This window comes from Bos mutus, chromosome 3 (assembly GCF_027580195.1).
Source record: "Bos mutus isolate GX-2022 chromosome 3, NWIPB_WYAK_1.1, whole genome shotgun sequence".
Classification (NCBI taxonomy): Eukaryota; Metazoa; Chordata; class Mammalia; order Artiodactyla; family Bovidae; genus Bos; species Bos mutus.
The window spans coordinates 109,499,658-109,525,597 of record NC_091619.1 but is presented as its reverse complement, the minus strand read 5'-3'; the positions used below and the strand labels follow the sequence as shown (position 1 = coordinate 109,525,597).

Sequence of the window (25,940 nt, the reverse complement as noted above, 5' to 3'; positions counted from 1 at the left end):
TAGATTTAACAAAACAGAAATACCCGTTTTTAGATGTAGATGATTTAATGTTAAATTAAATTTAACATCTGTTAGATGTTAAATCTAACAGACTGAGAACCAGTGGTCAGAGATGGGCTGTCTTGCACCAAAGTGTCAAAGTGACTGCTTATGAATGATGCTGCTAAAATGCAAAAGGCGCCATCAGGATTAAGCATCAAAACCTGCAGAGACTCTAACTGACATTTCTGATCTGCTTATAACTCTTGTCTGTCTGTTGATCAGCCTGTGAGAGACAGAAGCAATCCCTTACATCTCTGAGAGTCATTTGTGGGAAAGGTGTGAAGCCCACGGGCTCAGCTGGGAGAAGCAACGTCTAAAGGGCAATAAGACTAAAGTGTCAGGGAGAGACACCCTGGGGGCTGGGGAGGAGGGAGGCACATCAGGGAAGCAAGAGGCTTCCACACGTTGAAAGACAGACAGAAGGACACGGAGAACATTGGAGAATCAGAGACAGACTCCCTGAAACCAGGACAAACACAGCTGAATTCCAGAGGGACTTAGAAGTAAAATGGAAAAATAAAATGCTGAAAGAATCGGAGGACTATCTAAATGACGATTTAGCTGCTCTTGGCATGGAAAGGGCCTTTCTAAGCATAACACCAAAGGTAGATTATCAAAGAGAAATTAAAAATTTAAAAATTGGTGACATAAAAATTAAAACTGCTGCACATCAAAAGGAAACCCATAAAACTCACAGCCTTAATATGCAAAACCACTTACAAAAAGGAAAAGAAAAAAATACTAACACCCGAAAAGAAAAGTAGGCAGAGACAGGGACAGGCAATTTACAAAATGATCTACAAAAGGCCGGAAAGTGATGACAGGTGCTCAGCCTTCCGTATCATCAGAGAGACCCAAATTATAACCACAAATGTGATTTCATCACATCTATTTTAATCAATGAAACTAACTTAAAACTCCCCAATGTGCAATGTAGGTAAAGAGCAGGGATGGGCCCTCTTATATCCCGGTAAGATCTTCCTACAGATACCATGGGATTATGTATTAAAATGGAAGATTGACACACTCTTTGACCCAGCAATTGCACTTCAAAGAATTTATCCTAAGATAATTAGATGAGGGTTTAAGTTGTATGTACAAGGATGTTCTTCACTTAAATGTCCCCAGAAGATGACTGGTTAAATAGCTGGGGTACAGGCAAACCACAATGGCTCCTTCACTGATATTCATTAGAAAGAACAAAGCGGGGCTGTTTTATTATCACAGAAAAGTGTCAGCCTCATTAACCAGACTACAGAACTACACACACAGTGTAACCCCAAGTGCACATGGATCCGCATCTGTGCGCACACATGCGAAGGTGCAGAGAGCTGTCAAATGAACACTCACAAGAAGGGAGGAAGGGAAGCTACATCCTCTGCAGTAAGTGGGCGGCCCGTACTGGGCAGAGGGGAACGTGGGCAGGTCTGGGCAGGCAGAGGAGGGGGAGGAGGAGATGAGTCGGGTTAAAACTCCTGGGGATCAGTGCTGGGAATGAGGCAGCCAGATAGCAGATAAAAATACAGGACACTGGGCACTTCCCTGGTGGTCCAGTGGTTAAGGATGCACCTCGCAGGGCAAGGGCTTCCCTGGTGGCTCAGAGGTTAAAGCATCTGCCCGCAATGTGGGAGACCCGGGTTCAATCCTTGGGTCAGGAAGATCCCCGGGAGAAGGAAATGGCAACCCACTCCAGTACTCTTGCCTGGAGAATCCCATGGAGGGAGGAGCCTGGTAGGCTACAGTCCATGGGGTCGCAAAGAGTCAGTCAGACTCGACTGAGTGACTTCACTTTTGCAGTGCAAGGGACACAGGGTCAATCCCCAGTCAGGAAACTAGGACCCCACGTGTCTCAGGGTTACTGAGCCCGAGTGCCACAACAAAAGGTACTACAGCCCACAGCTAAGGCCCGATGCAGCCAAAAAAAATAATTTTAGACAAAGAATATGCAACTTTTTAGTATAAGTATGTTCCATGACCTGGTGCTCTGTGACAACTTAGAGGGGTGGAATGGGATGGGAGGTGGCAGGGACGTTCAAGAGGGAGGGGACATATTAATATGTATACTTATGGTTGATTCATGCTGATGTATGGCAGAAACTAACACAATACTGTAAAGCAATTATCCATCAATTTAAAAACAGTATGTCCCATGAAATACTTGGGATATCAGTCAGTTCAGTTCAGTTGCTCAGTTGTGTCCGACTCTTTTCGACCCCATGAATCGCAGCACGCCAGGCCTCCCTGTCCATCACCAACTCCTGGAGTTCACTCAAACTCACATCCATCGAGTCGGTGATGCCATCCAGCCACCTCATCCTCTGTTGTCCCCTTCTCCTCCTGCCCCCAATCCCTCCCAGCATCAGAGTCTTTTCCAATGAGTCAACCCTTCGCATGAGGTGGCCAAAGTACTGGAGTTTCAGCTTTAGCATCATTCCTTCCAAAGAACACCCAGGGATGATCTTCAGAATGGACTGGTTGGATCTCCTTGGAGTCCAAGGGACTCTCAAGAGTCTTCTCCAACACCACAGTTCAAAAGCATCAATTCTTCGGGGCTCAGCTTTCTTCAAAGTCCAACTCTCACATCCATGCATGACCACTGGAAAAACCATAGCCTTGACTAGATGGACCTTTGTTGGCAAAGTAATGTCTCTGCTTTCAAATATGCTATCTAGATTGGTCATAACTTTCCTTCCAAGGAGTAAGCATCTTGGGGATATACTTATGCTAAAAAAAATTTTTTTTCAAAATTTAAAAATTTGAATAATATAAAATACAGATTAATTAGGCATCTTGTATTTTATCTGAAACTTTAGCTGAGTCTGGACATATCTCTTATTGCCTCTCTGAGATGACCCAAGCCAGACATCAGGAAGCTGAATCCAAGACAGGCTTCCTGTGTCCACCCTGCTTCTGACTTAGTTCCAATCCACTTGCCCATAAGAGAGAGTCACCCATCTCTGCTTTCCTTCAGGAGTTTTGTGGGGAGTACAGAGTAGGAGATGAGCATAGTCTTTAGAGCCAGAGAAGTTACTTTGAAACTCCTGGTCATCAAGTAGCCTTAATCGGAACACAAAACTCCTGAGTCCCAGCTCCAACATCTGTAAGATGGAGATAGCGAGGTCTGTCCGTGGGGCTATCTCGGGGATTAAATGAGATAATGTATGTAAAGTGCCTGGCATACAGTCAGCGCTTAACACAAGTTGATCCTCTTCCCTCCTGTCCGTGGCCACAGCCCACACTCTTGCCCCCAGGGATTACGAATCAAGCATCTCCTGTCATCTCGGGCTTTGATGATTGGCCTTTTTGATCTTTTCCTTGAAGCAGCAGCAGCTCTGAGCTGACACCCTTCACCTGACTTCACCTTTCTCCCAAATCCCTAGCAACAGTTCAGTTCCTTATCTGTACTTTTCACTCTCCCGAGGAGGGTGGAGGAGGATGAGACTGCTTTTGATAGCAGACTTTCAGGGATGTCAGCCAGCGGAGCTACGAGAGTGGGGCCCTGATGGCATTTAGAAAGGGCCAGCGATGTCCAAAAGGGTGCAAGTGAGGAGGCTGCCTGGGCTGGGGGCAGCCTGGGCTGATGCGGGGAAGGTGAGGGGGTCTCTAGAGCCAGTCTGCCTGTCTGCTTGTTGTCTAGCACAAACGACTAAGGTGGGCTCTGAGTGGAGGGGAGGGCTCACTTCTTCCTCGGAGAGCCAAATCTTCAATATCTTTTGGATCACTGGATCACCCCCTCCCTCCAACGAGGCTCGGAGAGTTTAAAAATCTGCCCAGCATCACCCAGTTACTCACTTCCAGGGCCAAGCTACTAGTATTAATCAGCAAGTCCCTAAACAGGGGCTTGTCTTATGCCTTGTTGAGAAGTCCAGTGATAGAGTGGACCCCTGACCACTGTGGATGTAACATGTCACATGGTTCATCCGCAGCTGTGGCTGCCCCTGCTGGTCTCTGCCACCTGCCCTCCTGACCCCTCCACTTTGGATATCTCAAAAGTCAGTGCAACTCACACTTTCCCGGAGGCACAAATTGCCCCATGGTCCAGTCCCGAGCCAGATCAGTGAGATCAAGCCACAGCCTCGGCTTTCCTGCTCTTGCCTCTCCTGTTAGCACAGATGCCTGCATGCGAGTCACTCTGCCAGGCACAAAGACAGAGCCACACAGACCGTGCAGTTGGCAGAAACCCTGCGCAGGTGACTGCAGAGAGTCACTCAACCACAGCAACCTGTTTGCACTGTCCAGGGTCTGCCCAGGCCTCACCTGGAAGCTTTGTCTTCTCAATGCCAATGACTTAGCGATCTGGTGTCATTACGCAAGGGCTTCCCTGCTGGCTCAGTGGTTAAGAATCTGCCTGCAATGCAGGAGCCACAGGAGATAAGGGTTTAATCCTGGGGTTCAGAAGATCCCCTGGAGGAGGGCATGGCAACTCACTCCAGCATTCTTGCCTGGAGAATCCCCATGGATAGAGGAGCCTGGCAGGGTACATACAGTCCATGGGGCTGCAAAGAGTTGGACAGGACTGAAGTGACCTAGCACAGCATAACACAGTACCATTATGCAGCTGAGATAGGGCAGGCCCTTCCTTCTGCACCATTGATCCTTCATGTGTCTGGGCTGCTACCTGCCACGCCAGGCAGGTGGGAGGAGGGACTTACTGGCCTCCACTTTATCTTAAAGTGTAATCTCATTGAATCACAGACCCTTTGTGAGTCGATGGAAGTCCGGCTCGCTTTGTCTAGGAATCTAGAAGCATTCTCTGCAGCGATACAAACGTTCTCATATTGCCCGGTATGGGAGCCACAAGCCACACGTGGCTACCCAACACTTGAGAGGAGGCTGGTGCAACTGGGAAAAGGAATTTAAGTTTTATTAAAGTTTTATTCATGTAAATATGAAAGTGGCAAGTGGTTAAAGGCTACTGTACAGGATAGCACAATTCTAGACCAGGGGTCATCAAACATTTGGGGTAAAGGGCCAGATAGCAAATATTTTCAGTTTTGCAAGCCATGTGGTCTCTGTGGCAATAACTCAAGTTTGGAGTTGTAGTACATACAGACAGTCATAGACAACAACAGCAAAAGGGCTTGGCTGAGTTCTAATAAAACTTTATTTACAAAGACAAGCCAGAAGCTGGATTTAGCCAGGTGGGCCATAGTTTATTGATCCCTCTTCTGGACACTTTCAAGAAAAAAAAAAAATGCACATGCCCTTATATTTTGAGTATGTGGCTTCTAATTATAAGGGGTTTTCACACCTTTGATGCCCCTCTAGACCTTCCCATGAATTCCTGGCTAGAACCTCTGATTTTAAAGGGCTCTGGGAATGTGCCTTCAGCTCTGCTCTGGCTGATGGAGAAGCACTTGGCTTTGTTTCCCAAAGCAGGTAGTGTGGTCAGGGATCAATAGGACACTTTTTCCCTAAAACCTCATGAAAGCCCAGGTGTCAGACACAGATCCACAAACATTGCTAAAGGAGGACATCTCACACAAGGTCACCTAGTGTGCCCGCCCCTCCTGGGATCGCTGCAGCCACCAGCTCTAGTGTCTGTGACTCACTCCCTGCACCATCCCCAGGCCCCGCCAGCCTTCCCACAGCTGAAAGACTGTGGAAGAAGCTTCTGAAGACGTCTCTCTTCATCAGGAGATTAAATGAGACTCAAGAGACTTAGTTTGGGTTAACAGCCAAAGGATCTGGCTGAGGACACAACCAGGATGACCAAGATCACAGTCTTGCTTTGGGGAGGAACCGAGTCTTTGTTTCAAAGAATTGGGATATCCCAGGACACTTCACTTTAAAGACAGGTAGGTCTTTTCAGGAGCTCTCTGTTAAAGCAATCTGGAGTTCTGTCAGAAGCCCTCAATTAAAGGCATGTGAAACTTTCTCTGGAGCCTTCTTAGTATCGTTAGTTAAAAATAACTGATACCCCTCCTCAGGTTCCTTCTCAGGAGCCCTAAATCACTTAGGATAAAGCACCAAACTGCATCCCCTCCACCCAATACCAACAGGCATGAATTTTGCCAAGGGAGGTAGGATTTGCCCTCTTTCTGTCATGTATTCCTAGCCAAGACAAAGGTGGTATCTATTTCTATATTCCTATAATTCCATTCAAGAAAGCATCACTTATTAAGTTCTCAGAGGCAAGAGGAGGAAAGCCTTCACATAACTGGCGTGCTTTACTAGGGTGTTATGTCATTGCTGTTATTAATTATCATTAACAGTCTTAAAATATGCCTATTAATGATCTCAACACAAAATAGCAGTGTGGGTCTTAGCCAAGAGCAGCATAATTACCTATTAATGAGATGTAAATTTCACAGGGAAATGACAGCGATCTCGATGAACCACCTTCTGAACTAATATAATAAAGTTAATAATAATAATAGTGTATAATCTGAGGATATTAGTGTTAATTTGAATGCTAACACCATAGTTAAACAGGCTGAGAGAAATGGAAATTATTTGCATAACTCAAACCAAGAAACCCTAATCTCTGCTATTAAAGAAAAATTGATTGTTCTCCTCTGAATGATATAAAGCTGACTCCTTGCAGTCACCATAGTGAGCAAAAAAAAATTTCAAGCTACTTCTTTTATGTCTTCTACTTAGGGTTTATATCTCCCTTATTTCCAAAACCAAGTTGAGGTACTTGGTAATACAGTGAAGCCCGGGAGAAAACAGAATTTAAAAAAATAGAAACACAACAAAACCCAGTTAAGGGGAGAGAGCAGATGTTACCAGACCCTCAAGATAAACGATTGCAGCTGAGGTCTGATTTCAAGTCTCAGCTTCCTAGAAACACGGCAGGAGCAATTTAAGTAACTGAGTTACTGGTTAGCAAGCAGCCTCCTTAGGACACGCACAAGCTTTGAATCTGAAGAAGCCCTTCTCGGCAGCTGAGAACCGCGCAACCCTGCCTGTGGCTATTCGAACCTCACACCCCAGGCTCCCGCAGGCCAGGCCGAGACACCTACCCTCATAGCTGGCGTGGAATCCCTGTGCGCTGACCGCGTAGTCACTGATGAGGCGCAGAGAGAGGGTGGTGGCCGCACTGACGATGGTGGCTGGCAGCTGAAAGCCTGTGAGCCTGAAAGACAAAGAGGTGAGCTGGAGGGAGGATGAATCCCCCGGGAACTGCACATCCGGTACGCATTTATTGAGCACATGCTGGATGCATGATGCTGATTTAGGCACAGGGAAGGATATGAAAGAAGCTGAACACCAGGCACATGCAAGGTGTTCCAAGATAAAGTAATTCCCAGCAAAAGTGATGGAGACCAGTCACAGAAATATGGGCCTACTCTCCCAAGCCATGGGCTACCCCTAATCTGCAGGTCTGCCTCATTTATGTCTCTTCTCTTTCTCCTCCTCCAGTTTCTTCTCCTGATGTACCCAAACAGGATCCTATGTGCCCTTCCTAGAACAGACTCCCTCCACCCATGTCCTCCACCTGCATCTTATCTATAGATAAACTGTAGCCTCCTGCTGCTGCTGCTGCTGCTGCTGCTGCTAAGTCGCTTCAGTTGTGTCCGACTCTATGTGACCCCATAGACGGCAGCCCACCAGGCTCCCCCGTCCCTGGGATTCTCCAGGCAAGAACACTGGAGTGGGTTGCCATTTCCTTCTCCAATGCATGAAAGTGAAAAGTGAAAGTGAAGTCGCTCAGTTGTGTCCGACCCTCAATGACCCCTTGGACTGCAGCCTTCCAGGCTCCTCCATCCATGGGATTTTCCAGGCAAGAGAAGTGGAGTGGGTTGCCATTCCTTCTCCAATGCATATATGCATGCGTGCTAAGTCGCTTCAGTTGTGTCCAACTCTGTGTGACCCCATGGACAGCAGCCCACCAGGCTCCTCTGTCCACGGGATTCTCCAGGCAAGAATAGTGGAGTGGGTTGCCATTTCCTTCTCCAAAATAATATTCTGAGCCATGTCCTTCGAGCTCTTTTTGCAGATACTGAAATACCCGCCAGGTGGAAGAAGTTAACTGTATGCAGCCTACGGCACATAGATCCCCAGACTGATTGGAAACAGAAGCTTGATGATGCTGAGTCCCAGTGACCTCACCACCAACCAATCAGAAGAATGTTCACTGATCATTTACTCACAACCTGCCTCCATCACCCTATCTTTAAAAGCCTTTTGTCGAAAGCCTTCGGGGGGTTGGGGCTTTTTACGCACTAGCAGCCTGGGCTCCTTGCTTGGTGTCCTACAACAAACCACAGCCTGGTGTCAGTGGTATTACTACACATGGGCACCAGATGCAAGTTTGCTTCAGTAACACTGAACTTTCAGTAACTCCTCCCTTTCTGGCTGGGGTCCTTTGAGGCTCTGAGTAGACTTTGCCACAAATTTACAATGAATGATCACCAACAGACAGTATTTATTTATTCACATACAGAGGAAAATATATCCAACTCTAAGTAGCAGAATGTGGATCCTTCTTACCCTAGACTTTATCCTTTAAAAGGAATAGGTCTACTGCTTTTATAGAAATGATAAGTGCTTATTATTTTTAAAAGATGAAAGCAAAAAATAAAAACCCAATGCAATCTAGAAATAATCATTCTTGACAGTTGACACACAAAGAGATGGAAGGATCAGTAGTTCAGATCATATTCAATGAAATAATTTCATACAAATGGGATCATATTGTACATGCTTTTAAAATTAAAATGCGTAATTTTTTCCCCACTAGTTAAGTGAAGAAAAAGAAAGAGAGGTGAAATGAAAGGAATTGTTGAATCTGAAATAGCATGCTTTCAGCACAAGAGAGTCATCTTTGAAAGATTCTTCTAACGTTAAAAAGATAAAACAATGAAGCCTTCACTGAACATTTGGGGACATATTTTAGGGAAGAAGTCTGCTTCCAGGCATCCACACAGGTTGGCCCCCACAGGTGATGAGATTGTGCACAAAGGTGGGGGTGGGGTGGCCAGGCTCCTGTCCACATTTGTCTTTTATTCTCTGCCTGAGGCTCACCTGCACACCCAGAAGGGCTCAGGGAGGAATTCAAGGCATAGCTTTACCTCCATTTTCAAGTAGTAAGGGATATCTGTCGTGCTCCCTGGTTCAGCTCTGTTCCTCCCATTTTTATAATATCTGGACACCCAGATGTCCCCTGAAAGGCATGGGTATGGAGTTCAACCAAATTAAATCAGATGTTTGTAACACCCACCATGAAAAGCCCCATGCAGGGTGAATCCCTTGTATTTCCCACCATCCTAATCTTACAGGATTCAGGTTAACACAGAATAAATTGAAGGAAAAGAGAAGGCAAAGTCATCAAACTAAAATGGGAGACCAAATACGTTTCAAGGTCATCTTCTTTTCAGGTATACAAACACCCAGCAAAGAGTCTCTCCATCATCCCATATTCTCTCCCCATCCCTGCCCCTGTCTTTCTGTCTCTATGTCCCCCATTTTCTCAAAGGCCAAAAAATTCATATGTCAAATAATGAAGCCATACACATTAGAAGAAAACAATTGTTTAATCTGCTTACTGAGGAAGGTCTTTCTGAGTATGGTTAGAGAACTCCATTGGCTTCTACCCACCCATCATTCTTTGAGAGAGCTGTCAGTGCATTGGGTTCCCACAGGTACCCTACCCACTCACTAGCCACAGAACTGGGCAAATGACCAATCACGGCAAATCCTTCATCTTTATGGAGTGGTTCAAGGCATAGGGAAGAAGGAGGAGGGCACCTAACCCAAGCAGAGTCGTTCTGAGTCCTTCCATGGGATGTGATATACAGACTTCAAGTGTCCTTTATCTGGGGGTTCTAAATCATTAGATTGTCAGCTCAAGACTGTCATCAGTCCTTTGCGTCATTACAGAGGCACTATCTGCTGTAGAGAAAATTATGTCTCATGCAGATGTAGACAAAGCAGAACAGAGAGAAGAAGAACAGAGTCCTGATGATGCATCGTGGAGACCCTTCACGCAGCCGTGCAGAATGACCCCCTTCTACATGAACCAACACTCTTTATTCGTTCCTTTTCTTTTTCCTTTTTCCTTTTTCTTTCTTTCTTCTTTTTTTTTGTTCAAGTTAGTTTGATTTGGGTTCTATCTCTTGAAATTGATTGAATACTGCTGGATATAGCATGAAACCTCACATGCCTTAAAGGAAAATACTGATTGATTTAATTACATGAAAATTCAAAGCATGCATGTGAAGCAAAAAAAAAAAAACTGTAAAAAAAACATAAGTGCAAATTTGGAAGACTGCATATAATATATATAACAGGAATTGGTTTAGTATTCATAATCGATAAAGAATACTAACAAATCAATATGAAAAAGAAATAGGGAAGGAAGGAAAGAGCAAAGGATATACACAGAAAGAGAAAGATGCTCCACCTAAATAATATAAAAAATAAGAAAACTCAATCAAAAAGCCTCATTTTTCATCTATCATGTTGGCAAATGTTGAGGAAATGGAGCCTATAGTTATCAAAATGATAATAAGAAAATACCACAAATTACACACATACATTTGACAAATTGGATGAAATGGACCAGTTCCTTGAAAAGCACAAACTACCACAGCTTTTCAACATGAAATAAATCATTTGAATAGCCCTATGGCTATAAAGGAAATTGAATTAGTCATTTAAAAATTCCCCCAAAGGAAATACCCAGACCCAGAAGGTTTCAATAGAGAACTCTACCAAATGCATCAAGAACTTACACCAATTCTATACCATGTCTTCCAGAAAAGAGAAAGAAGGAGCACTTCCAAACTCATTTTATGAGGCAAATATTACCCTGATACCAAAACCAAAGGTAGTGCAAATAAAGAAGGCTAAAGACTAATATCCCACAGAATATAAACACAAAATGCCTTAACAAAACATTAGCAAAGAGAATTCAGCAACACACAAAATAATTATACACTGTAACCAAGTGGGGTTTAATTCCAAGGACACGAGGCTGGTTCAATTTCTGAAAATCAATGCAATTCACTATATTAACAGGCCAAAAGTAGAAAAATCACATGATCATATCAACAATGAAGAGAAAGCACTTGGCAAAATTCAACACTCATCCATAGTTTTAAAAAAATCTTTTACAGACTCACAGAGTACAGTCATGTGGTTGCCAAGGGGAGAAGGTATAAATTCAGAGGTTGGGGTTAACATATACACACTACTATATGTAAAATAGATAATCAACAAGGACCTAGTGTATAGCACACAGAACTCTACTCAATGCTCTGAATAACCTATAGGGGAAAAGAATATGAAAAAGGATAGATACATGAATGGTGGTGGTGGTTTAGTCACTAAGTGGTGTCGGACTTTTGAGATCACATGGACTGTAGTCTACTAGGCACCTCTGTCCATGGGATTTCATAGACAAGAATACTGGAGTGAGTTGCCATTTCCTTCTCCAAGGATCTTCTCAACCCAATGATTGAACCCAGGTCTCCTGCATTGCAGACAGATTCTTTACCACTGAGCCATAAGGGAAGCCCTCAGACACGTAAGTATGTATAACTAAATCACTTCCTGTATACCTGAAACTAACACAACACTGCGAATCAATTATTCAGTTCAGTTCAGTTCAGTCACTCAGTCATGCCCAACTCCTTGTGACCCCATGGACTGCAGCACACCAGGCCTCCCTGTCCATCACCAACTCCCGGAGTTTACTCAAACTGGTCCATTGAGTTGGTGATGCCATCCAACCGTCTCATCCTCTGTCATCCCCTTCTCCTCCCACTTTTAATCATTCCTAGCATCAGGGTCTTTTCCAGTGAGTCAGTTCTTTGCATCAGGTGGCCAAAGTATTGGAGTTTCAGCTTCAACATCAGTCCTTCCAATGAATATTCAGGACTGATTTCCTTTAGGATGGACTGGTTGGATCTCCTTGCAGTCCAAGGGACTCTCAAGAGTCTTCTCCAACACCACAGTTTAAAACCATCAATTCTTTGGCACTCAGCTTTCTTTACAGTCCAACTCTCACATCCATAAATGACTACTGGAAAAACTAGTCTTGACTAGACCTTTGTTGGCAAAGTAATATCTCTGCTTTTTAATATGCTGTCCAGGTTGGTCATAACTTATCTTCCAAGGACCAAGCGTCTTTTAATTTCATGGCTGCAGTCACCACCTGCAGTGATTTTGGAGCCCAAAAATATAAAGTCTGTCACTATTTGCCCATCTATCTGCCATGAAGTGATGGGACCAGATGCCATGATCTTCGTTTTCTGAATGTTGAGTTTTAAGCCAACTTTTTTACTTTCCTCTTTCACCTTCATCAAGAGGCTCTTTAGTTCTTCGCTTTCTGCCATAAGGGTGGTATCATCTGCGTATCTGAGGTTATTGATATTTCTCCCGGCAATCTTGATTCCAGCTTGTGCTTCATCCAACCCAGTGTTTCTTATAATGTACTCTGCATAAGAGTTAAATAAGCAGGGTAACAATATACAGCTTTGACGTACTCCTTTTCCTATTTGGAACCAGTCTGTCGTTTCATGTCCAGTTCTAACTGTTGCTTCCTGACCTGCATTTAGATTTCTCAAGAGGCAGGTCAGGTGGTCTAGTATTCCCATCTCTTAAGAATTTTCCACAGTTTGTGGTGATCCACACAGTCAAAGGCTTTGGCATAGTCATTCCAATATAAAATTTAAAAAAAAAAAAAGAAACTTTCATAAAACTATGGATAGAAGGAAACTTTCTGACTTGATAAAGAGCATTTCCAAAAATCCTATAGCTAACATCACACTTAATGGTGAAAGACTGAACGTTTTTCTCCTAAGACTGAGAACTAGGCAAGGATCTAACAATCCAATTGGAAAATTGGCAAAAGACACGAAAAGACATTTCACTGAGAGGATACATGGATGGGAAATAAGCACGTGAAAAATGTTCAACATCATTAGCCATTGCTAAGTCGCTTCAGTCGTGTCCGACTCTGTGTGACCCCATAGACACAGCAGCCCGCCAGGCTCCCCCGTCCCTGGGGTTCTCCAGGCAAGAACACTGGAGTGGGGTGCCATTGCCTTCTCCAACACCTGAAAGTGAAAAGTGAAAGTGACGTTGCTCAGTCATGTCTGACTCCTATCGACCCCAGGGACTGCAGCCTACCAGGCTCCTCCATCCATGGGATTTTCCAGACAAGAGTACTGCAGTGGGGCGCCACTGCCTTCTCCCATTAGCCATTAGGGAAAGGGAAATCAAGACCATGATGAGATATTACTATACACCATTAGAACAGATAAAAATAAGGACAGTGACAACACCAAAGGTCAACAACGATGCAAAGCAACTGGGTCTTTCGTACACTGCTGCCAGGATGTAAAATGGTGCTAATGCTAATATTCTGGAAAATAGACAATTTCTGTTTTAAAACTACTACACATATACTAGTCATACAACTCAGCAATCACAACCGTGGGCGTTTGTCCCAGAGAAATGAAAACTGGTGTCCACATGAAAACCTGCGTATGATTATTCAGAGCAGCTTTGCTTGTTTGTTTTTGTAATAGCCCCCAACAGAAAACAACCAAAAACGTCCCATGAAGTGAAAGTGAGGTCATTCAGTTGTATCCAACTCTGAAACCCCATGGACTGTAGTCTGCCAGGCTCTTCCATACATGGGATTTTCCAGGCAAGGATACTGGAGTGGGTTGCCATTTCCTTCTCCAGGGAATCTTCCCAACCCAGGGATTGAACCAGGTCTCCTGTACTGCAGGCAGACTTTACCATCTGAGCCACCAGGGAAGCCCAAAAATGTCCTATAATAGGCGAATAATTAAACCAACTGCAGTACATCCATGCCATAGAATACTTGTTGTTCAGTCGCTCAGGCATGTCCAACTCTTTGTGACCCCAGGGACTGCAGCATGCCAGGCTTCCCTGTCCCTCACTATGTCCTAGAGTTTGCCCAAGTTCATGTCCACTGAATCAGTGATGCTATCAAACCATGGAATGCTACTCACTGATAAAAACAAATGGACTGTTTATGCATATGACTGGGGTGGATCTCTGGGGCATTATGCTTAGTGAAAGAAGAAAAGCTTATCTCAAAAGATGATGCAGCAGATGATTCCACTTATATCAACATAACATTTTGGAAATGACATTAAAGATATGGAAAATGGGTGAGTGGTTGCCAGGGGTTAGGGATGGGGAGTGGGGTGGTTATAAAGGAGTAGCACGAGGGAGATCGTTGTGGCAACAATTCTGCATCTTGATTGCACTGGTGGTGACGAGCATGATAACATGACACACAAGTACACACACACCTTGCACCAACATGTGCTTCCCAGTTTTGAGATTGTAGTACCCACTTTAGATGTGCCCATTGGGAGAACCTGGGTGAAGCGTCCATGGAACATCTCTGTATCATCTTTGCAACTTCCTGTGAATCTATAATTACCTCAAAATTAAAAGTTTTTAAAAATCAGATATGTAGCTCACACCATATTTTTATTGGCCAGTCTACTTAGTTGGCCAATAAAACCTTGACCTGCTACTTGGTCCTCACTGGGATCCTCCCTTCAGCTACCTCCTGTTCATTCCAACCCCTACACTGTCCCTGCCCACCCCTGACTACCAGCAAACACACTCACCTGCACCTCTGGCTGGGTCCTCGCTGGAAACAGGCTGACCACCAGAAGCACAGCCCTCTGGCCCCCCAGGCTGCCACTCTCTCGTTCACTGGCTTCCCACGAACTTGCCCACGCACCTTCTCCACCCCCGGATGTTTGTAAATGATGTTGCCAGACTGCTGCTCCCAAAGGACCCTGCTATCAAAACACCAAAACATCTCCAAAGAGGTCAGACCTCTGTCTGGATCTGACCCTCAGGCCTCATCTCGAGAGCTGGCCCTCTTTATCTCTGCCTCCAAGTGGGCCCAGTTCACAGCACCTGCAACTTGCCTCCCATCACGTGTACCAGAATTATGCCTCAGGTGCTCTTCCCAGACCCTCGACGACAATCAGCTTCACGGAGAAGTCTCACATCTCACCACGGCTTCTCCCCTGAAGTCGTCTCTGGAAATGACATCCTCCCCACTGAGCAGAACGTGTTGATTTTATTCCCCTGGCTCGTTCCATGTTTTTGAGCTGCCGTTAAAGATGCCTAGACCCTAGTTTCTTATACTATATTGACACAAGCTGCGGAGAGCTAACGTACATTGTCAACAAACAATTACAGTTTTATCACTTGCAATATATGGAATTGAACCTCCTAGGCATTTTCTCTAATCAGATATTTACCACTGTTCTGCTCTTTCCCAGGCTTGGGAGATAAATTCTAAGATGGAGAGTTCCTCAGTGGCACTAAAGCTGGAGGGGGTGGGAACTCAAGTCTCCCCACCTGGAGACCTGAATCATCATGCTTCTGCCCCACCGCCTGCTTCTCCCTCACCCGCTTCTTATCATTGAATCGATTTCAGACAAGCTGGCGACCCCGTAAGTCAGGAAAAGTTATCACGTTGCATGTCGGAATAAGCAAATAAAACTTTCAGACTTGCGCATCTTTTATCTGACAAGTCTAAATACTATATTGAAAGGAATGAGGTATTGTTCAATAGTCCAATCCAGACTTATTAGAGAAATGGGGTACAATGATGGCAAGAAGGCCAACAGGCTCCTACTGCTATTGAGTATCTTCTTGTTGACTATCGAATGTGCAGAGAACAGCTTTTGCAAACAGGTGGCATGGCCATAGATGTAAACTAATACTCCTGTTTCACTTTATCAAGGCTTCTTGTCTTTCCCACTTCTTCATGAACCTTCTCTGGGCTTTTTTCTCCCTGCTCAGAGGAACCCAGAGTCTTGGAGACTGGTGACGCCATGACCCCAAATTTCTCACTGTCACAATTCAGAATCCATCAATGGCTTCCAACTGTCTTTACGACTAAGACTTCCATAAGGAGGCCCACAAGGCCTGTACCACTCAGTCCCTGCCCACTCTGCCCTATATCCTGCCTGGCTCCAGTCTACTTTGGTCAAGGGAAGGGGCAGCTGTACACAGAGGACAGGCAATAAAGGGTACATTTCGTGTTCAGAACTTGAAAACAATAATAAAGCAGACTTGAAAAGCCCATTTACTATCCCATGAGTCTGCACTCCCATGTCAGTGATAAGATCCTTTTCCACACCTCTCTGCCTGATACACTGCTGGCTTCCATCCCATCATATTGGCCAACCCATCATCTTTAGGGCCAGGCTGCAGTCCATGGGGTCGCTAAGAGTTGGACAAGACTGAGCGACTTCACTCTCACTTTTCACTTTCCTGCATTGGAGAAGGCAATGGCAACCCACTCCAGTGTTCTTGCCTGGAGAATCCCAGGGACGGGGGAGCCTGGTGGGCTGCCGTCTATAGGGTCCCACAGAGTCCGACACGACTGGAGCGACTTAGCAGCAGCAGCAGCAGCAGCGCATGTTATTTCCTTTTTAGAACACTTTCTCACACCTCCTCCACCTATTTGTCTGATTAACCCCACTGGTGTCGCCAAAGATGCGTGGGTAGCAGTGGAGTGTGCTGTTTCATGGAAGGAGTCTGGAGGAACCTGGGTTCCTTTGGGCAAGTTCCCCTTCCTTTTTCCCCTGCTGCAGTGAACTTGGGTCCCAGTCAGCCAGGGTCTCTGAGTGACTCCCCAAGCAGGGAGCCCCTGCAAATTTTTTTTGCGTGCATTGTGTTGGCCAAAAAGTTCATTCCAATTTTGCCATAAGAGCTTGTGGAAGGAATGAACTTTTTGGCCAACCCAATAGAAGAGCAAGAAAGAAACTTTTAGTGAGTTAAGCCTTTGAGATTTCAGGGTTGTTTGTTACCCTCAGTGTTTCAAAATGTAGAGTTTTATTACTCTTCAGATATGGTGAGGGCAAAACTGTGGTGTTGGAGAAGACTCTTGAGAGTCCCTTGGACTGCAAGGAGATCCAACCAGTCCATTCTGAAGGAGATCAGCCCTGGGATTTCTTTGGAAGGAATGATGCTAAAGCTGAAACTCCAGTACTTTGGCCACCTCATTCGAAGAGTTGACTCACTGGAAAAGACTCTGATGCTGGGAGGGATTGGGGGCAGGAGGAGAAGGGGACAAGAGAGGATGAGATGGCTGGATGGCATCACTGACACGATGGATGTGAGTCTAGGTGAACTCCGGGAGATGTTGAGGACAGGGAGGCCTGGCGTGCTGCAATTCATGGGGTCGGGAAGAATCGGACACGACTGAGCGACTGAACTGAACTGAACTGAACAAATGAGGAGGCAATTGTCACTGGAAAGTTAGTTTGTTACAGTTCCCAAAGTTGGGGGAGGAAGCATGCCTTTTGCAACATAGGGCCATACCAGGAAGTGCCAGGGTGGGTGGGGATGTAGAAGGGACAGGAGCAAATCGTGAGCAAGGGCTTTTATCAAGGTTTTCATGGGGGAAGGAATGGGTGAGGCAGGGCGAGTGGGTGGCTGCTCTTAGTTGTCTGACACGTGACTCTGGGGTGATTAGCACACAGGATGGTGACTTAACATGGTGGCTTAACGGATGAGAGCCTAGTAGAGCATGTGGGTGGGCTCTGGATTGGTTGATTTGCATATAAAAGGCTCACTCCCAGAAGAATAGTTCTCTACATCTTAGAATTAGCTAACCCCAAGAGGGGCCACCTCTCTTGGGTCAACAAAGCCCCAAGATGTCAAAGCATCAAAAATATAAAAAATATTTGTATTATTTGTGTGATTAATACACATAGCCATACATGGCCCATGCTGACTATTACCTTTTTTATTTTCTTTGCTAGCATTCATCACAGTTCCAGGATTTCCCAGGTGGCGTAATTGGTAAAGAATCCACCTGCCATTGCAGGAGATGCAAGAGACATGGGTTGGATCCGTGGGTCAGGAAGATCCCCTGGATTACGAAATGGCAACCCATTCCAGTATTCCTGCCTGGAAAATTCCATGGAGAGAGGGGCTGGTGGGCTACAGTCCACGGGGTCGCAAAGAGTCAGATACCACTGAGCGCATGCACAGCACCCAGCACGGTGCTGTCATTAAAAAGCAGTTTCTAAGTAGATTTTATCAAGGCAGATGTTTTTTATTTTTTTGTGTGTGATTATTCTGTTCAGATCTCCAAGAAGACAGTGGCTATGTTTGCTTTGCCCATCCATGTCCAATCCCCTGCATATTTATTTTTGAATGAGTGAACGGAGGGTTATCTGTCACTTCCAGGGGAACCACATGGTGTCATAGCTCATCCTGCCACTGCCAGGACAGACAGCAGGACTGGGAGATGATAGGACATAGTTAAGAAACACTTACTGACTTTGGTGACCTCCCTACATATCCACAAACTGGAGTGAGACACAAGGAGAAACCAGCCTATTCTGAACATCTTCAGGAAGCAGGGAGGCTTTTAAAGGGGCTGTCAGTAAGAGGGGACAAAGGAAAGTACGGGGAGGGTGGAGAGGAAGCAGTGAGCCCGGTGGGAGGTGAGACCCCCGCTTGGACCCACACCCTCTGCACTCTGTGGCAGCTGAGGAGGGGGTAGATCCTGAGAAGGGAATGGCTCCATGGGGTACCGAGCAAGGCTGGACTGCCCACCAAAGGGCTGGTACTCCCCTATGCAGGTCAGCACGGATTCAGCTGAGGGGTGCTGTCCACCTGCAAGAAGCTCTGAGCAGATCAGCAGTGGCCAGTACGGTCTGAAGACCAGGGGGCCCTTGTGGAATACTGGGATCTGTGCATGACTTTGTGGTAACCCCAACATGGCTTAAATGGAACTTTTCACCTTCCTGAGTGGGGACTCTAGGTCAATTTTTTTTTTTTAATGCAATGATGTGACACTTGTTTCACCCAAGGGAAGCATTTGCATACTCCTTTCTGTAAAAATAAATGATAATCTTCTAACTCCAGAAGGTGGTACCTGTGTTTGAGAAGGCTCTTAGCTAACTGACTACCAACTACTTAGGCTAGAGCCTCTGGGCCCTGAAATGCAAAGGTTGGAATAAGACCAGAAAGGGAACCCTGTCAGGTGAGGAACAGTTGAAGGAAATGCGCATGAAAAGTGAAAGAGAACTGGTCAGAATGAGAATAGTCTTCAAATCCTGGAAAGGCCATGCCTGACACATCACGTCCTCATGAAACGATGAGCCAGAACCAGAACCAGAACCAGAACCACCAGGACAGAGGCTCGGGGGTGGGGGCGACTTGGTCCACAAACAGAAGAACATGGGCAACCACGTATGCTTGGGGAGGAAATGGGCTGCCTCTCAAGGTTAATCCAATTTTAATTTCTCAGTTACTTACTCAGTGCCAATGGGTCTCAGATGCTGAATGTCAGAGGCGGGCCAGAGCCGTAGGCCAAGCTCACCAGGATATGGCTTTGCTTCTAGTGGTCAGAGGACCCATGGGGAAGATCAGAATGAAATTCTTATCTTCACGAACTCCAGGCTAAAGCCTTGGAATCCATTATTACAGAGAAGTGACTCCATTACTGGCATATATGTAAATCCCAATCCCCAATGTCTAGAGAAACAGGTCAATCCTAAAGGAAATCAACCTTGAATACTCATTAGAAGGACTGATGTTGAAGCTGAAGCTCCAATATTTTGGCCACCTGATGCGAAGAGCTGACTCACTGAAAAAGACCCTGATGCTGGGAAATATTGAGGACAGGAAGAGAAGGGGGCAACAGAGGATGAGATGGTGGGAGGGCATCATCAGCTCAATGGACATGAGTCTGAGCAAACTCTGGGAGATAGTGAAGGTCAGGGAAGCCTGGCGTGCTGCAGACCATGGGGTCACAAAGAATTGGGAAATGACTTAGCGACTGAATGACAAGAGAAACAGGAGGATGGGAGAGATGAAGAGTAAGGATTTGTGCAAATGTCTTCCAAGCACACGGTGGCCTTCTGAGGATAGGGGACAATACAAGGAGTTGCCCCTGATGCGTATTGCTGTGTCTGGACCTCTAAACCTCGAGTGAAACCAGAGATCTGGTTAGCTCCCAGGGCATGATGACTGAGAGTGAGAGAGACAGACCATCCTTGGGTGATGGAGCTCAAGGCTTTGCCTTTGTAGTACTCTGTCTGCATCCACACGGGCCGTTACACTTCCCTTAAATGTGCCCCAGGGCCTTTGCATGCACTGCCCTTAGGGCTGTGACACTGCTCTCCCCCTGAGCCACTCAGGTCCACCACCTGACCTATCCATCTACCACTAACTGCTGGGGTCTCTGTTTGAATGTTAGTTTCTCTAGGAAAGAGTTTTGGAACCTCTGATAAATGTTCTCCAAGAACAGAGTACTTCTTTATAATATGCATTCCAATCATAATGAATTGATTTTCTTATTGAGTTACTTAAGATGTATCTGTCTTTCCTTCTTGATAGGAAATGCCTTCCTAACTTCTCTGCATTACTAGCACAAATAAGGTGAACTATGCCCCTCCCAAATTCATATGTTGAAACCTAACCACCTGTAGGTAACATGATGATATCAGTTCGTGGGGCCTTTGGGAGGTAATTAGGAATCAAAGAGGTTGGGAGGGTGGACTCCTCTTGAATGGAATTAGTGCCCTTACGGGAGTCACAAGAAAGCTTGCCTCCTCTCTCTTCTCTCCATCCACCACGTGAGGATATGATGAGAAGGTGGAAGTCTGTAACCCAGAAGAGGGTTCCTCATTGGAGGGTCTGCAATATCAGATCTTTGTTGTGCTGGCAGCACCCAAGCATGGGAAATAAATCTCTGTTGTTTATAAGCCACCCAGTCTAAGGAGTTTTTGTTCTAGCAACCTGAGGTGATTAAGACAAATATGTAAAGAATGAATGAATGAATAACCATCAGAGAGTAGACAGAAAAGCCTTGACTGTTGTCCTGTGAAAGGCCAATCTACAAGGTTGGCCCTTGGCTGGGGTCTGGGAACATGGATTTCAGGAGGGTCCCCATCTTTCTCAGAACTGATAAAAGTGTCCTAAACTTTCTGTACAAACACAGTGGTTTCTACTGAACACCTGTTTTCCCTCTGAATCTGGAACTTCGACACATGCCAGGCAGAGGGTGCCCATGCAATCTGCCCCCAGTAAAAACTCTGGGCACTGAGTCTCCAACTGAGCTTCAGTCTGTGTGTTTCCACTGGGAGAGGACCCTTGGAAGATTGTGCCTGGTTTCTCCCCCCAACCTTCATCCCATGAACAGTTTTCCTTTGCTGTTTTGCTCTGCATCCTTTCACTATAATAAATCATAGGCAGGAGTGTGACTATATGCTGAGTCCTCTGAGCCGTCCTAGTCAAACATTGAACCTAAGCTAAAAGAAGTGGTCTTAGGGACGCCCAACACAGGGAGTGCTGAATGAACACAACCCAATTCTCCTGCAAAGTACAAAAACTAGATTATTCTCCAAAGGATATTCCAGGTGTTCAGTGGTTAAATAGAAATGGGAAATGCAGGATTAAACAAAGTGAAGCAAGAATTTTTCAGAAAATAGAAAAAAAAAAGGTTTATGGGGGCTTTTAATAAGCTAATAGCTAACTTCCAAGGCAGGAACAGATTATAGAACAGTTGCCCAATACATTCGATCATAAACCCTTTCATTGTTTTTTCTTAAAGAATTAATTTGAATTCTTTTTAAAATTAATTTAGCTACATCGGGTCTTAGTTGCAGCATGCAGGATCATATTTGCATCATGTGGAATCTTTCCGATGCCACGCATGGGCTCTCTAGTTGTGCCACATGGGCTCAGTAATTGTGCGGGTGATCCATGCACGTCTCTTCCTTGCAATCTTAAAGAGCCCAACTAATATAGAATTATTGGGGAATAAACAGTAAAGTAGCAAATTGGGCCTTTATTAAGTGGCTCTCATTTAAGGCACTTAGCACATCAAACAATGATATTTTAAAAAAGACATGGCAATTGACCTTGGGAATAAAAGAGTAAATGTAAGCAACATTTGTCACACTGACAGGCTTGGCAAACAGTGTTTTGATTTGCCAGCAGCCCTACTCCAGACAGCAGCCACTAGTTAGATACATAAACCATTAAGCTAAAAACAGAACTATCATTACAGGCATCATCCAGTAATTTTCAGGTAATTGATGGACATTAGTCATAATCACACTTAATACACAGACACACACAGACACCCCTACTGAAACATGTTCTCACTGATACCTTCTATTTGCATTTCATCAAGAGCTCCTAAAACTAGCAAACTTGGAAAAATTGGGCCTTCTCTGCTTTTAAGTATATGTGTGTGCTAAGTTGCTTCAGTCATTTCCAACTCTTTGTGGACCCTATGGTCTGTAGCCCTCCAGGCTCCTCTGTCCATGGGATTCTCCAGGCAAGAATACTGAAGTGGGTTGCTGTGCCCTCCTCCAGGGCATCTTCTCGACCCAGGAATCAAACCTGTGTCTCTTATGTCTCCTGCATCGGCTGGCAGGTTCTTTACCACTAGTGCTACCTGGGAAGCCCACATACATGTGTATGTGTATGTATATGTATATACAAACACACATTTTTTTCTGAGTATCCTGTAGGTTGGGATTCCATGAAGCCTTCTGGGATATGAAATGCCCAGGGCAGCAGGTCATAGAGATCATGTTGCTGCTACACTGGATATAAGAGCACTGACTCTCCTGGTCTCAGAAGTCCTGACACCCACAGTAACCAAAATTCTGTAGAGATGGTTCTTGTGCTGCCAAGATCTGGGGATCTTTGTAATAAACTCCCATTTCTGGGAGTGACCCAGCAGTCGTCAGATAGCTGTTGGAAAAGCCTAGCTTGAGTCCAAAGGCTCTTCTCTCAAGTGTTTCAGTCTCTCCAGAGAACATCCACTGGCTGTACAAACCTCTGTTTTCAGCTGCCCATGTCCATTTATTTTTGGAGGCCAGAATATCTGTCTTAAGTACATGGTTGGGTGGGAACAATGCTAGGCTTCTACATCTTCATATATACTTTCTAGGAGGCATGCAGGCTGTAGAAGCAAGGTCTGGAGTCTTAACAGGCCCTCCTGCTGAGGTCTAAAATTAGGCTAGCAGCACGCTATATTGGAAATGCAAATCCTCTCAGTACAAATACTCGGTCAACACCCAGGAGCATTTCCCATAGGATTGTAGCTTCTGGTTCTGCAGCAGGGAATTCTGGGTATTCTCTTCCAGCTCTCTCCCAACAGTTCCCCAGTACAATCCATGGAATACTATCCTGTGTTATATTAATAGGTTTGTCTGCTGTTAAGATGCTTCAGTCGTGTCCGACTCTGTGCGACCCCATAGACGGCAGCCCACCAGGCTCCCCGTCCCTGGGGTTCTCCAGGCAAGGACACTGGAGTGGGTTGCCATTTCCTTCTCCAATGCATGAAAGTGAAAAGTCAAAGTGAAGTCGCTCAGTTGTGTCCAACTCTTCGTGACCCCATGGACTGCCGCTCACCAGGCTCCTCCGTCCATGGGATTTTTCCAGGCAAGAGTACTGGAGTGGGGTGCCATCACCTTCTCCGAGGTTTGCCTGAGACATGTGCAAATAATTTTGGGAAATGCTACACTCAAAGCAGCACCATAGTGTGCCAAGGTACCCTGGGGTGCTGCAGGGGATTTACAGGCACACTGAGGGATATTTTAAATTTTCCAGGGACACTGTGATCCTCAGTATCTGTTGGACACACAAAGGATTAGCTGAAAGTAGTTACAGTTTCAACATGAAGCTACATTCAATTAAATGATATCATTTTTTTGCAGATGGGTGTTTGATGGTTGCTGTGATAGAAAGTAGGTACCGTGTGACAAACAGTATGGAATAGGGTGAGCTAGTGTCCAGTCTCTTTTTTCTTAATTCATTTGGCTGCACCAGGTCTTAGTTGTAGCACGTGGGATCTAGTTCCCTGACCAGGGATTGAACCTGGGTCCCCTGCAGTGGGAGCATACAGTCTTAACCACTGGACCACCAGAGGAGTCCTGATGGTGTCCAATTGAGAAGTTCTGTAGAGACCAAGAAGTACACACAGTCCATTAATTACTTGCAGTTTTTTAAGGATGAAATAAAAGTATAATTTTTTTCTTTCAATTTATACTGATTATTTTTCAAAGAGCTACAGAGTCGTTAGGGTGTAAGTACTTATTCAGCTAGTCAGACCTTGCTACTTAACAGGTGGAGCTGATAGGTATTTCTTCTAGCCATGGAGCACAGTGGAAAAATTACTGAAGCATTTAATGGCTCCTCAAACTAAGAAGTGTTGGGATTCTGAGCATTACTGTAATAAAGGCTCTGAGAAGTCCTGCAGCAAGAAAAATAGAGTTGGCGCCCCACACTTCTCAGTCTAGCACACCAACGAATGGCCTTCTTTACAACATTAGCTTAGGAAATCTAGGTGGATATTACCTGAGATCATGATTGTATAAGTTCAAGAGAGAGACCAGAGTTTGACTTATTCCCACCATTAACACTGAAAAAGTATTTCTCCTCAATCATTCATTTAACAAACATTCACTGTGTGCCCTATTACATATCATGTACTATGCTTGGTTCTGAGGATAGATATTTATAAGACCTGGACCTGGCCCTCAAGCATTCACATTAATTTATCTGCAAGTTCAGCCACGCTCATCACCTTCATTACAGTCATCCATCCTGTGTATGGATGGGCACATATGCCTCTTGCCCCATTATTGCAAGAACCTCCTAACTGGTCTCCCCATTTCCCCCTTGTCCTCCTACAGATTATTCTCAACAGAGCAGCCAGCATGATTAAATCCAACCGTGTCCCTTCTCTGCTTAGAATTCTAAAAGTGTCCTAGTCTCACAACAACCTACAAGCCCTGGGCAGTCCTCTGCTACCACTCCCCACTCCCACCCCATTACTTCTCTCTTTATCTCCAACTCGTCTCCCTCTGCTCAGCCTCTCTGGCCTAATGGGTCCTTACTGTTTCTCGAACACACTCTGGCAAAGTTTCTCAGGGCCTTTGCACATGTTGCTCCTGTAACTTTCTCCAGCTATCCCATCTCTTCCCCCAACATGTGCAAGGCTGGTTTCCTCATCTTTTTCAAGTTTTTGTTCACTTTTACACTGAGGTTTGCAATGAACAAGCCATTTAAAATTGCAACCCTCCCCACCACCACTTCCTGGTTTCTGATGTCTGTGCTGTATTTTCTCTGCACAACACAAATCACCATCTGACACATATTTGATGAATCCTTGTTTATTAAATCCATCTTTCCACAACAGCATGTGAATTCCATGATGGCAGGGATTTTTATTCATTGGATTCCCTGGACTATACCCAGCATTAGAGAACAGCGCCATGTACTCAATAGGAGTTAATAACTAAGTTTATTGTTGCCGAAGACACGATGATAATGCAACACAGTAAGTGCAGCAATAGAGATGTGCCAGGGGATTTTGACACCACCAGCCTGAGCTGATGGAAAAGATAAATTATTAGCCAATCATGCAAAGGACATGGATGGTAGTGAGAGGACAGGAAGGTCATTGGAAGCAAAGAGGATGGCATGAGCGGAGGAAAAGATAACACCCAACTTCATGAGTAATTTATGAAATTGTTCTCCAACCAGTGCCAGAACAAACAGAGACAACCAGCTGTTCCTCCTTCACATCTTTGCCATGACTGCTTAATTACCAGTCTCCCCAAGAGAGGGGGTTTTTCTAGAGGCTGCTCAGGCACAGACTTTATTTGCTTCTATGGGATTCTGGAAAACCCTGACCCAGCCTGATCCTCCATGGCAGAGGTTGAAACATCCAACTTCAGGAGGTGGGTCAGGAGGGCATGGTGGGATGGATATAGGGAAGGGGACTTTGAGGAAGAGGGGCCATTGTGTTCCAGAAGACTTCTGCCTCTGTAGCCACCTCCTCCAAATTGGGCCAGGGACATCTTCTCTTTGGGAAGGGGAGCCATTCTCTTTCCATCAAGGCTGCTGCCCTCCAAGTCTGAATGGCCTCAAGGGGCTCCATGGAGCAA

The 25,940-nt window shown here is 45.2% G+C and overlaps 1 protein-coding gene across 1 annotated transcript in view; it reads right to left on the bottom strand.

The window, feature by feature from the left end:
* LOC138985581 (CUB and sushi domain-containing protein 2-like) overlaps positions 1-25,940 on the bottom strand; it is a 335,213-nt gene that overhangs the window by 212,403 nt on the left and 96,870 nt on the right. Inside the window, exon 4 of the mRNA XM_070362513.1 lies at positions 7,011-7,123. Within this exon, the coding sequence (XP_070218614.1) occupies positions 7,011-7,123 (113 nt within the window). The remainder of the gene's footprint in view (positions 1-7,010; positions 7,124-25,940) is intronic.